Source organism: Chrysemys picta, chromosome 12 (genome assembly GCF_011386835.1).
Source record: "Chrysemys picta bellii isolate R12L10 chromosome 12, ASM1138683v2, whole genome shotgun sequence".
In the NCBI taxonomy this organism is placed as follows: domain Eukaryota; kingdom Metazoa; phylum Chordata; order Testudines; family Emydidae; genus Chrysemys; species Chrysemys picta.
The window spans coordinates 43,585,662-43,599,268 of NC_088802.1; the positions used below are offsets into that span (position 1 = coordinate 43,585,662).

The 13,607-nt window shown below is 48.2% G+C and overlaps 1 protein-coding gene across 1 annotated transcript; it reads right to left on the reverse strand.

Annotated features, from left to right (window-relative positions):
* Positions 1-631: 631 nt before the first annotated feature.
* Positions 632-7,668, reverse strand: OTOP2 (otopetrin 2). The gene is made up of 6 exons (XM_008164015.2): positions 7,234-7,668; positions 6,591-6,727; positions 5,780-5,838; positions 4,592-4,722; positions 3,102-3,997; positions 632-2,147 (listed from the first exon to the last, which is right to left on the reverse strand). The coding sequence occupies exons 1-6, from the start codon at positions 7,637-7,639 to the stop codon at positions 1,977-1,979; spliced, it is 1,800 nt and encodes a 599-aa protein (XP_008162237.2). The 5' UTR covers positions 7,640-7,668; the 3' UTR covers positions 632-1,976.
* Between the last annotated feature and the right edge of the window lie 5,939 nt (positions 7,669-13,607).

Consider the following 13,607-nt stretch of genomic DNA (forward strand, 5'->3'; position numbering starts at 1 on the left):
AGGCACACATTCTAACCCAGTGGCTCTCAAACTTTTGTACTGGTGACCCCTTTCACACAGCAAGCCTCTGAGTGTGACCCCCCCTTATAAAGTAAAAACACTTTTTAATATATTTAACACCATTATAAATGCTGGAGGCAAAGCGGGGCTTAGGGTGGAGGTGGACAGCTCGCGACCCCTCCATGTAATAACCTCATGACCCACTGAGGGGTCCCGACCCCCAGTTTGAGAACCCCTGTTCTAATGAGTGAGGATGATTAACCATTGGCACAAAGAACCAAGGGGAGTGGTGAATTATCTCTCTCTTGATGTCTTCAGATCAAGACTACACACCTTTCTGGAAGATCAGCTTTTGTCAAACACAAGTTAATGGACTCCATAGAGAGGTAAATGGTGAAATCCTATGGCCTGCAATAAACAGGAGGTCAGACTAGATGTGCTAATGGTCTCTTTTGGCCTCAAAATCTATGAATTTTTGAAATGTGAACTCTTTTTTGGGGGCAAAGTGTTTCAACCACCTCAAAATCTTTGTTCTTCCCTCTCACTCTGGTGTTACGTGGGCCGAACCTCCAGGTGGCTCCAGGTGGCTGGTGAAAAAGAAACGCTGCTCAGTAAAGTAGCATGATTTTCATTTATTCTTTTATTTGAGAAATATACAAACAGCCTCGGGAAATGATTGTTAATTTTCATCAGCTCTGCAATTTTCCTCTTCAGTACAATGAAATTTCTTTCCTCTGTAAACATAACTTTGTAAGAGAGAGACATTGAGCTGTGCCATGCTGACTCATTTGTTGATACTTATTTGCACCAGCCAAATGAAGCATGGCCTGTTTAGAGTTCTTGAGGCTTGCTTCAGGTTAGGCAGAAACCATATGGATCAGTTCCACTCTCTGATGCACAGGTGTACAAATGAAATCACTGGCAGCCCTGAGTGTTCATCTAAGGTCAGGAAAGCTGGCCTGTAGAATGAATTGGATCTCCAATGTGTGCATTGTGTGGCCCTGTGAACCTTTAGCCATTCATTGTTACACTGAAAATCAATAAATAATTTTTTTTATATAAAATAAGTTCATATGTTTTTAAAAAAATCATTACACTATTTAAAAAACCCTTTTAATTCTCGTAATAGAATTAACCGTCGGCCCTGATTCAGGAAAGAACTTAAACACGTGCTTAAGTGTATTCCTATTCACGACAGCACTTAACCATGTGCTAAGGGCCCGTTGACTTCAGTGGGAATTCAGCACATGCGTAGGCGCTGTCCTGAATAAGGATGCTTTCAGTCATTCTGGGCCTTGGCTGATCAGCAGCTATACAGTCTCAATGAGGAGAAAGGGGATGTGACCAAGGACAGTATTGCGAAGCCGTCAGGACCGTGGTCGGGTAGCGGGGAGAAGAGAATTCTAACGTGATTCCAAAAGCCTTCAACATTCACCAGTTCAGTTTTCACGTCTGTGCACTTGATTCTTCTCCTTTGCAATGGAGCTCCCAGTGGTGGGATGTAGCTTTGTGTCCCATTTGCCTCACACGCCTGAGTTATGTCATTGAAGCCAATGGGTCTCTTAAAGCAAACGGGATTCAGCCTGCACATAGATGGGCTCTGACAAGGTACCGGGCCCCCCCTGGGAGAATGAAGTCAATGGCATTGGGAGCAGTCGGCAGGCTCAGGCCCTTAGTAGGAAGAGGTATCAATTTGAATGGACCGCACGTGTTTTTCATTGCCCTACTTTGTAAACGTTCCACTTTTCTAAAAGCCTTAGAACTTAAAGCAATAATTGAAATCAAGCACACGCACTCACACATGAGTAGAAAACAACATCTGGGACTATGAGTGGATTATTTCCACGGCGGTGCAATAATGCCCTGTCATCGCTAGGGCGTGAGATGCATGCAACCCCCAAACCCTTCAGTACAGCCGCTCAGACTTTCAGTCCCGGGGCGGGAAAGGTGGGTTGATAGAGCAGGCGTTCTTCCTTTTAAGACATGATGTAGACTTCCAGCAGGCTGGCCACCGCGTGCATGCGGTAGAAGATCCCGAAGGGCAGGCAAATGTCCACAATGGCAGGCCACATCGAGTAGCCGTAGAAGTTGAGTTCCTTGTCGTTGTCGAACTGTGGCCGGGCGCCGAACGCTGGCATGATCCAGAGCTGTTTGGAGGTGGGAAACAAACGTGACAGTCTCAATGAGAGGGAGGGGATGTGGTGAGTAGCTGCAGCTGCTGCTAAGGGCTTCAAAGGGCAGAAGAGTCAGAGAGAAGAGAAGGGATAAATCTTCTAAATTCAGGACCATGTTAGAGACAGAAAAAGACCTATAGGGTTGGAGGCTCTTTAGCTAAATCATCTGTGCCTGGTTTGTTCGGAAGCCGTAGGTCCTATGAAAGATGTGTATTTCCTCCACAGTTTTCCTGTAAATCAAAAATGCCTTCAAAACATGGGGGAGTCACGCTACATTTAATTGGCTTCCCTTAGGGCTTGCAATGAAAAGCGTGTGAAAATCAAGTGTAATTGCTAATAAAAAGCAGGTTTCTAAGTGAAGCTATCTGGGGCTAGACTCTTCTCTGAGATACACCTGCCAATAGAGATCCTGAGAGTACAATTTGACCCCTGGGTGAAATTCTGGCCCCACTGAGGTCAATGGAACTTCTGCCATTGGCTTTAGTGGACCCAGGATTTCACCCATGCTACTTAACTACTGATCACCAGACATCACGTCTTCTGCTGTCTAACGTATAAGAAAATGGCTTAGATCGGGCTCTAGATGCCTTTTCCCTACATTAAAAATGTAGCATCAAAGGATTAAGCCTAATGAAAAAATATTGGGCCCGATTCTCCACTCCTTCGCACCAATTGTACAATGTTAGGGGCTCAGTTCTTTGCTGGCATAAATGGGCAAAATGCCACTGAAATCAAGGGAGTTGTGCCTAGTTACACCAGCAGAGAATGTTCTCCAATAACTCCACTGACTTCAATGCAGCTACTTCTGATTTAAGTGAGAGATTTAAGGTAAGAAAAAGGAACATTTTCCTTAGACTACATCCTCTTGGACATGACCCCCTGCCCTCCACCCACCCTCCAAAAAATCCTTTTCTGATGGTCACTTACAATTATGTTGCAGAGGAGCAGGAACAAGGAGATCTCCTTTAGGAACTTCCTCCTCCATTTCACCTTCTTGGGGACCATTATGGACTGCACCACATCTGAAGTCTGGATCGCTACCGCACCTTGACCGTGGGGCAAGGGGGATGGCAGGGCACTGCCACTTTCGGGGACGCGGAGGGATACGGCATTGATGTTGACAAAGGTGAGTCCATATAGGTCCTTCCGGTGAGGATGAATTTTGTGGTCATCTTCTGGGGGCTGCCGATGAAGGCCTTCGATGATGAAGATGTTCTGGAAGGTGTGCTGGGCGATCATCAGCAGTGAGTAGGTCAAGTTGAGGGCACTTATGGCATCCCTTGGAGTGCTGGCCACCACAGCCACAATGGAGTAATAGGAGATCGCATATTGCCCCAAGGCAGCCCCCAGCAATAAGGCCATGTCCAAAGTCCTGGTTGGATTCTTGTGGTGGTCCATGTCTCTCTTATCAAACCTGTAGACAATGGAACCTCCGATGCAGACAAGAGACATCAGGCTCAGGCAAACTATGTTGAAGGTGTAATACATGATGAGTGCTTCGTTCTTCTTGTCTGGCTGGCCGCTGCTATTCACCTGCACCTCATAAACAATAAGGACAGCCAGGCCACTCACCAGTATGAACAGCCCCAAAACGATGCCCACAAAGAAGGTCCTTCTGAAGAGCCTGAACTTCAGCTGGTGGATGTGGTGAGTGTGGTGGTCTATGAGGCGTCCAACATTCTTCCACATCACATACAGCATGGCAGAGGCAAAGAGACTGTACTCAATGTTGAAGGGATACAACCAAAAATAGCCACTCTGGAAGATCTGGCAAATTTGGGTGTTACAGCTACAGCCTTCTGTTGAGCCACTTGCCGTTCCAGCTGGAACAGGAAAAACACATACGTGTTACATCGTTACTGCAGGAAACAAGCACTTGTTAACAGTCCTGAAGAGCCTCACTCTGGAGAATCACAGTCACTAAAATGCAGGACCAAAGGTACAAGTAGATCTCATGACCCCGAGACCCAGGGTTGCCTGGACACTGAGAATCCACCCATTGAAACCTCAGCCTCCCTTTGGTTTCTGCCCTTCGGAATTGCTTTCCCCTTTGTCAAACAATGGGTTTAGTGAACATCCTTCTCTCATCTGGGCCTGTCTAGAATCCCTTCTTCCTCCCTCGCCTCTCCCGCCCTGGTTCTTTCTTTCGTTCTCTCTCTTTCCTTTTCTTTTCCTCCTCTCCCCTCCTCCTCCTCGGTTCATTCTAGGTTCTCCCTCCATCCCCATGACTCCTGCTGGACACAAAGCAAGACACAAATGCTAAGGTCCAGATTGGAATACCCCTACTCACGCAAGATAGCACCTTACGCTGAGCCGTCCCCTTGTATTCATTCATCAATGAATCTGCTCCAGAGAAAGGCCTCTAACGCCGTAGCCTCAGCTCCAGAATTAGCTGGCTTTACTAATGGGCAAATTACCTTTCATGATCCATCTGTGTGTTCCTTCTGTTAAGTTCTGGAATTTTGTGTGTGCTTTATGCACGGACTCGTCCGTTACAGCCGACATCCACACGGCTAGGTTAGTGGTCAACGTCAGCATCAAGCCACACCTGTATGAGAGAAGAGATAGAAAGAATCAAGGCAAAGTCTGCTTCTCTGGCACCTTTCCTCTCTAGGCCTCAATGCACTCTTCAAACATTAGTGAATTAAGCCTCGCCTCTGTGAGGCAGGCAAGTATCAGTATCCCCGTTTTATATATGGAGAAACTGAGGCACAGGGAGGGGAAGTGACTTCCCCCCAGTCACACAGGGAGCCTGTGGCAGGGTCAGGAAGAGAACCCAGGTGTCCTGATGCCCTGTCTGCTGCCCTAACTGCTCTCTCTCATTCCCTTCACTCTTCATACCATCTACCTTGCCCGGTAAGCACCAACTAAGTTTCATCTCTCACTGTTTCTGGCTCAGCCTGTCACTGGGCGTGGATGGAAGTATGTAGAGTAATTGGTCAGGGTTGGCCTGTCCCGAAAGGTGGATCCAGTCTTGCGAAAGTGAATATGATCATCTGAGGTCTGGTTTCTCATTCCATCAGCCTTTTGATCTTCCTGACGCTCCTTTGTCTTCCTTCCCAGTACCGGGGAAGTGACCCGGAATTTTTTTTAAATGTAAGTATTATGTGCTAGTGTACGGCTGTGCCCCTGGATGGGATCAGTCTTCCCGCTTCTGGATCTTAAAGTGTGAGCTGCTAGTACCGGAGCTCCCATTGTAGCTGGCTCATTAACATCTCTCTGTGGCTCAGCCACCACTAGAGGGGGACAGAGTGCCACACTGCGTGGGCCGGGATTACAGTGGTGCGGCCCTCAAACCAAAACCCTGGCTCTGCCTCTCAATTTTGCAGCTGGCCCCCATTTCTACAGTTTTCTGAACCTAATCTGTGAATGGACCCTCCCCTTTTAGCACTTCAGGGTAGCTGGGAACCAAGTGGCAGCTCTCCGCTTTTCACTACGGGGCCATCTCTTCTGTGTGCCTGGTAGGATAATCCTGTAACAGACCCACTGAAATGAAAGAATGTAGGAATGTTCCCCCTGTAGCTGCCGCTAATTGCAGGGGGGGCTCGGCAGAGGAATGGGGACCAGTGCAGAAGGGAACACGCCCAGCTGGGAGAAATACTCGCCTGGTAACATCCAGGTGCACGTGAATGCAGTCTTTGGCAGAAATCCACAGAAAGTACGTCTGGAAGAAATATAAGTGTTGATTAAGACTGAACCTCAAAGCGGCAGTGTCAGACTAGAAACAGACCCGGCCACTTCCACGCTCTGCAGGATGAAAGTCAGGCCCTGCCCTATTCTCTGCTGCACCGGGCCCGTTATCCCACCCGTGCTGCTCCTCTGCCATCCATTTCTGCCCCATTTACTTTGCCTTGTGCTGTAGCCCTCCCATGCTCTCCACTCTGCCTCCGCAGCTCCTTCTTCTGCCCACCATTGCTGCACATCATGTTGCTCCTGCTTATCCCTTGCTCCCATCCAGCCTCCTCCGCTCCACAGTATTGACATCCATCAGAGGTTCCCAACCTGGGGGTTGAGACCCCACAGGCAATCATGAACAGATATCAGGGGTTACGGCCATCCTGCCCTTTCCATGTTGCTAAATGGGAGAGAAGTCCTGGCTGGAACCTGGTTAGGGGTTCATGTGAGCAGTCCTGCTATGCAAGTAATAGCAGGTCATAGTATGGAAAAGAGTTATGAACTTTGACCTAGAGCAAGTCACCACAGATCAAATATGGTACGGCGGCTGGGGAAGTGTTCTCCCGGGGGGAGAGGAGTTTAGTCAGCTGAGTTTGCTCTGCTAGGTTAGAACGGATCAAGGAGTGAGCTAAGCTCGCTGGGCAGAGAGTGGTCCAAGCGTGATCAGCACCCTGGGAAGGTGAAGCATCATGCCTGAGCTCACCCACCTGTCCCCCCGGCACTGAAAGAGCCCACGCTCACCTGGACGATCACAAACACGGCCTGCACGAGAGGGTAGATGATTTTGATGGCGGACAGGCAGTTGTAGAAGCTGGAGTAATACCCAGTTTTAAACACGTCCATCACGAGGGTGAAAATGGCAAACAAAACCAGGCCTCCTGTTGAGGAAGCAAAGCAATTAGAGACGAAGTGCACATGTTGGGGGTGGACAGGTAGACGTAGGTGAGCCCACGCTCGTCTAGACAGACGGCGAAGGGAGAGAAATGGCATCGCCATGTAGAGGCAGATGGCATTTCAGGCTTCCCCTTTATAGTGGTCCCTGTTTTCTTTTTACCCCAAAGCCTACAAACCCTTTGCACCAACAGCCCTTGGAATGGTGAATGATGAGGCTGAAAAATAACCAAGTACTTTGGAGAACCCTCCCACGTAAGGGCCGGATCCAGCACGACACAGGTTAATGAGACTGATCATTGGAGTCCACCCCTCAGACCCAGAGCACTAAGGAGAGGAACCTTCTGAAGTTCTCTGTGAGTGATGTTTTGAGAAGGGGCCTCTAGGAGGCCATCTGGGCAATGCTTTCCTCACGAAGTGCTTACCTTGTATGGGATCCCATCTTCACCCACCCCCGCGCCACCCCAAGGCATCAACCATGGTGGCTTCCTACCTCTCAGCCAGACAGGTCCTGCATGGGAGTCCTTGTAGAGGATGGCGTCCCGGCGCTTGGCGGTGACGATGAGGTAGAAGAGGATCCAGGCAATGCAGATCAGCATTATGATGGTCAGCATGAAAAACACGTCGTAGTCATGCACAGCTACCTTGTTGAAGGCCGCACTGCTCACCAGGGTGCAGGCCAGTAGCAACAAATTGATGGCCAGCAGGACCGAGAACATGCGGCCTCCTTTCTTCCAGATCTCCTTGGGGTTGTGTGTCAAGGGGGGCGAGTGTGGATGGTGGCCCAAGGAGCCTGTTGGGCTGGCGGCTCTGCTGTCCTTGTCTTCTCTCTGACCGGAGCCCATGATGGAGTCTTCGCGACTGATCTCGCTGTCTGTCCGCACGGGCCCCTCTGTCATGGTTCAACTAATGCCAAAGCCAAGTGTTACTGCTGTCAAGAACAGAACCCTAGAATTAAAAGGATCACTCCATCTGAATCAAAGAATCATAGAATCGTAGAACTGGAAGGGACCTCGAGAGGTCATCTAGTCCAGTCTCCTGCACTCATGGCAGGACTAAATATTATCTAGACCATCCCTGACAGGGGTTTGTCTAACCTGCTCTTAAAAATCTCCAATGACCGAGACTCCACCACCTCCCTAGGCAATTTATTCCAATGTTTAACCACGCTGACAGTTAGGAAGTTTTTCCTAATGTCCAACCTAGACCTCCCTTGCTGCAATTTAAGCCCATTGCTTCTTGTCCTATCCTCAGAGGTTAAGAAGAACAATTTACCTCCCTCCTCCTTGTAACAACTTTTTATATACTTGAAAGCTGTTATCATGTCCCTTCTCGGTCTTCTCTTCTCCAGACTAAACAACCCCATTTTTTTCAGTCTGCCCTCATAGATCATGTTTTCTAGCCCTTTAGTCATTTTTGTTGCTCTTCTCTGGACTTTCTTCAATTTGTCCACATCTTTCCTGAAATGTGGCGTTCAGAACTGGACACAATACTCCAGTTGAGGCCTAATCAGCACAGAGTAGAGCGGAAGAATTACATCGTGTGTCTTGCTTACAACACTCCTGCTAGTTGTACATCCCAGAATGATGTTTGCTTTTTTTGCAACAGCATTACACTGTTGACTCTCATTTCGCGTGTGGTCCGCTGTGACTCCCAGATCCCTTTCCGCAGTATTGCTTCCTAAGCAGTCTTCCCTCATTTTGTATGTGTGCAACTGATTGTTCCTATGTGGAGTACTTTGCATTTGTCCTTATTGAATTCTCTAGTTTGTCCAAATCATTTTGAATTTTAATCCTATCCTCCAAAGCATTTGCAATCCCTCCCAGCATGGTATCGTCCGCAAACTTTATAAGTGTACTCTCTATGCCATTATCTAAATCATTGATGAAGATAGTGAACAGATCAGGACCTCGAACTGATCCTTGCGGGACCCCACTTATTATGCCCTTCCAGCTTGACTGTGAACCACTGACAAATACGTTCTAGGAATGGTTTCCCAACCAGTTATGCACCCATCTTATAGTAGCTCCATCTAGGTTATATTTCCCTAGTTTTGTTTATGAGAAGCTCATGAGAGACAGTATCAAAAGCCATACTAAAGTCAAGATGTACCACATCTACTGCTTCCTGCCCCCCCATCCACAAGGCTTGCAACCCTGTCAAAGAAAGCTATTAGGTTCGTTTGACATGATTTGTTCTTGACAAATCCATGCTGACTGTTACTTATCACCTTATTATCTTCTAGGCTTTTGCAAATTGATTGCTTTATTATTTGCTCCATTATCTTTCTGGGTATAGAAGTTAAGCTGACTGGTCTGTAATTCCCTGGGTTGTCCTTATTTCCCTTTTTATAGATGGGCACTATATTTGCCCTTTTCCAGGCCTCTGGAATCTCTCCCGTCTTCCGTGACTTTTTGAATATAATCGCTAATGGCTCAGATATCTCCTCAGTCAGCTCCTTGAGTATTCTAGGATGTTTTTCATCAGGCCCTGGTAAGCTGAAGACATCTAACTTGTCTAAATAATTCCTAACTTGTTCTTTCATTATTTTAGCCTCTGATCCTACCTCATTTTCATTGTTAGATGTCTGATCGCTACTATTTTCTCACTGGGTGGCACCTTTTGGGCAGTATGTGCATGCCCTGCTTCTGCGGTTACTGGAATGAGATTCAGTATCTGTCTCTGCTAAGGGGAATCATTAGATCTGAAGAAGCCTGCTTAAAAGGGTAGCAAGACATTTCCTCAGTAGCATTTGGTCACTGAGACCCTATGGGCTGCGCTCACTGTTTTGTTACTTTTGAAATCTCAAATCAATGCTTGTGAGAGTGAATTCAATGTCAGTTTAACACAAATATTAACTCCCAAGGGAAACACACACCTAATATATAATATATATTTAAATGTTTATTGACACGAACTAGTGGAAGGCATGAGAATGCAGGAAAGATCAAAGGTCTCAGGGCAAATGGCCAACATGGTTGGATTTAAATGCCGGCCACAAAACATGTAGACAAAATGTCATGCTCCCTGCAAAGAAACAGACCTATTATAGTGATCAACCTAATAGACTAGGAAGCCATTAGAAGAACACAGTTTAGTTTGCAGCAAGCTTAGGCACTAAAACAGGTTCCTTAGCGCGCCTGTCTAGCTTTCCAACTCCTCCAAAGCCTGTTACAAATAGGTTAAGCTCAGTGCTTTATTAATATTTTATAAAACTTTGAATTTATCACTAGGGAAACCTGGGGCGAAGTATCTCTGAGAGCAAAGCTATTATTAAAGCCGAAAGCCATTCCACCAACCTGCTTGTATGCCCGCCACCTGATTCTCCGATCTTACCTGGGCTGCTACACGAGGTTCCTCTTCTCTCAAATCTGGACAGCCGAGGAATTTATACCTATTTGGACATCGTCTTGATTTACACCATCTCTGGAGCTGACAGTGCCGTTTCATAAACTTCTCAGTGAAACTCCCATGATCCATTATGTACAATGGGCTGGTTTTAGGGAAGAGAGAGATGGGGAGATAAGAGTTATTTGCCTTTGACGGGCACGAGGTATGAACGTTACTGAGCATGGCATGAGTCTCCCCTCTAGGTCACAGGAGCATAGATAAAGATCTGTGATCAAAGATCCATTAGATCAAGTCCAGGCCCCTGCAAGGGCAAGCTAGATTGTCCTGACAAATGATGTATTACATGCTACACTGACACTCCATTTGATCTTAGTTCATGTTTATGGGCTACTCCATCCCACTATAAAGTACTCCAGGCATGGGCACTAGACCACTCCAAATTGCTGTAGGGGGGAGGGATAGCTCAGTGGTTTGGGCACTGGCCTGCTAAACCCAGGGTTGTGAGTTCAATCCTTGAGGGGACCACTTAGGGATCTGGGGCAAAAATCTGTCTGGGGATTGGTCTTGCTTTGAGCAGGGGATTGGACTAGATGATCTCCTGAGGTCCCTTCCAACCCAGATATTCTATGAAAACATACTTCAAGCCCTATCTGGACACATGCTTGATGGAGAGAAAGGAATCCACTCCCATATCCATTCAGTCCTGGGTGTTCCTCAGCCTTTCTCTGCTTGGTCAGTGACTGGGGACGGGGAGGTATGTTATTGAGACTGAGTAGGACGTGCTGTCCTCAGTCATTGGATTCCATGCACTGCTTCATCCAAACGCAGCCCTGGGCTTGCTTTGCTGTGGCTGCCCTGCTCCTTTGTCGCCGGTTAATTAACCTGAGTTCTCTTCCTTCAAATGACAAGCTGATTTGTCACTGACGGAGCGTATACAAGTAGCATATGCACTGTTCTCCCATGGCGGCTCAGCAGGGGGCCAAAGCCGGTTGCTTAACGGAGGTGGTCTCAGTAGGGTAGGGTCGAGTTGTGCTCTGTGTTTTGGCAATGGTCGCTTAAGACAGAAAGCTACTTAATAAGAATGGGACATTTTACAGCCTTCACTCTAGCTTCACCTCTTCCATGTGTTTCCCCTCTATCGGACTGGACTGCCTATGGCAGCAATGGGTCTATTTTCTGTTTTCTTTCCAGTAATTCCCTCTCCTGGGGTTGGGATAGATTGGGCGATAAGGTCTCTTCCTTCTGTAACATTGTCCCTGACCATCTTCATATCTTTTCCTTACCCTGCCCTCTGCTGGCTGGCATGGGTTTTGCGACACCCTTTTCTGCTCCAAGTCGCTCTCATGTTACTTGTTCTATCTCATTTGTTCGCCTCGACCCACATGTTGCTCTTTCCCCTTACTAGACAGAGCCGAGGAGAGAGTATTTCCTTCATGGAGCAGTTCTCTGAGAACCCCAGGAGTTACAAGAACAGGCCCATTAATAATAAGATGAGAATAACGAATATCTAAGTAACAAATAGTTTGCATTACTATATTGTCTTTCCTCTGGAAGGATACAAAGGGCCTTAAAACTGGCAACTATCTCTTTAGCTACCACTTAACCTCTCTGGGCTGAGTTCAGACATGATGTAATATGAAGGGCTGCAAATCCACTGTCCTCAATGGACCCCACACCTGAATTTGGCCCTGGCTGTAGGATACTTACCTGTATCACTAGGGGGTTGAGAAGGTTGATCAGTTAGTGTTTGCAAAATGCTTTGGGCTAAGTGCCATTTGATTATCTCATTAGCTCACTCACCAATGCAGCCCGAAGCTCCACGCATCACTGTCTTTCTCTTCCCCCTTTCTATTGCCTGGCTCCTTTTTGCCCCTTTCTCCTTTTCGCTATTCCTCCCGTCAGTGATGCTTTCTCTCATTCTCAGCCCCTTTTCTGTTCTCTTTCTATTTCCCTCCTTCACCCTTCTCCCCTCCCAGTCCTCTCTGTCTTCATTCCCCTCTCCTGGGCTCAGCCCTACCGCCTCCCCTAGTGCTATGGTCACTACTGCCTGCAGGCTCAGCCTTTCCCATGCCACAGGGATGAGCTGTAGGCCAGGTGCCCAGGGATGTTAGTGGCCTGGCTCCCATTAATGTCAAGGGAGCAACAGGAAATTCTCCGCACATTACACTGCAAGGCGCCCCAGTGAACTCAAGGAAGGAAAATCAAAGGTCAGGGCCACGTGCTGGGATAACCATGTGGCTGGTTTGGCAGATGGGCTCGTTGTGGTTTGGCCTCGCTGGGCAGCAGAGGGCGCCACAGGATCATGCATCCTGCCAGGTCTGGCAGAAGGAAGGTGGAGCAGCATGTCTGGACTGAAGTCTCCCAGCATCCTGCAGGGGATGGAGTGGGGTCAGCACCAGCACGTTCCAGCCAGGGAATTCGGTCCATAGATCTAGGGGAGATGCTGCCATTTTACCTACAGGCCAAGTCCTGCCCCCTCCTGAGGGAAGGCCTCAGATAAACCAGTGGGGTTCTCTGCTGGTAAAGGGGGAGGGGGGATTTTGGAGCCCTTTCGGGGAGCCCACACCCTGAGCTTGCTGTTGGTTCCAGTTCTGTAGGTGCCCTGTATGCGTCCCTGGAAAGCAGGGGGTGGGCAGGTGGAGGGCTGGGGCTGCTGCTGTGTAGCTAGTGTGCCCACACACATGCCCAAGCTGTATTACGTCTTTTACCGTGAAAAACTGACCCATACTTTTTTGAAAAAGAAACCCTAGAAATCAGTTAAAAACACTACCCCTCCCCTCCCAAAGTCTGGGCCCTCCCTTGAATGCTGCTCTCGGTTACATCCAGGTAAGTCAGGACTAGGGTGAGCAGATGTCCCGATTTTATAGGGGCAGTCCCGATATTTGGGGCTTTTTCTTATATAGCCTCCTATTACCCCCCCACTCCCTGTCCTGATTTTTCACACTTGCTAGCTGGTCAGCCTAGTCGGGACTGTTTCATGGTTCACAGCGGTTCCTGTGCTTTTAGACAAGCCGAAATGTGTTCTCTTGGGAGGGTGACCAGATAGCAAGTGTGAACAATCGGGGCGGGGGGCAATAGGCGCCTGATTATATAAGACAATGCCCTGAATATTGGGACTGTCCCTATAAAACAGGGACATCTGGTCACCCTATATCTGGGGCAGGTCTAAGTGCTGACATGTTCACTCAGGTAACATCCCTGCATGGACCCAAGCTGCCATTGGCAGCAGTGCAGGGGTGTTGGGGGACTGGCTATGCTGGCAGGATATGGCCGATGCTGCTACCTGGTGTTTCATTTGGCTGCCTCCTCTTTTAGAAAGATCCCAGGGGCTGAAAGAGCCTGAAGGGAGCTGCTGTGCTGAACTGCCCCTGTCCTGTTCTGTGCCTCCAGCATGAATTCCCCGTAGGAAGGCTCCGGGGAGATGCGGCTGGCCCCGGGATAGAGACGGTAAAGTTAAAAGGTGCTTGGAGCTGGGGACAGGGCTGAACTGTGCCTTCTCCTCCTTGCCATGAGGCC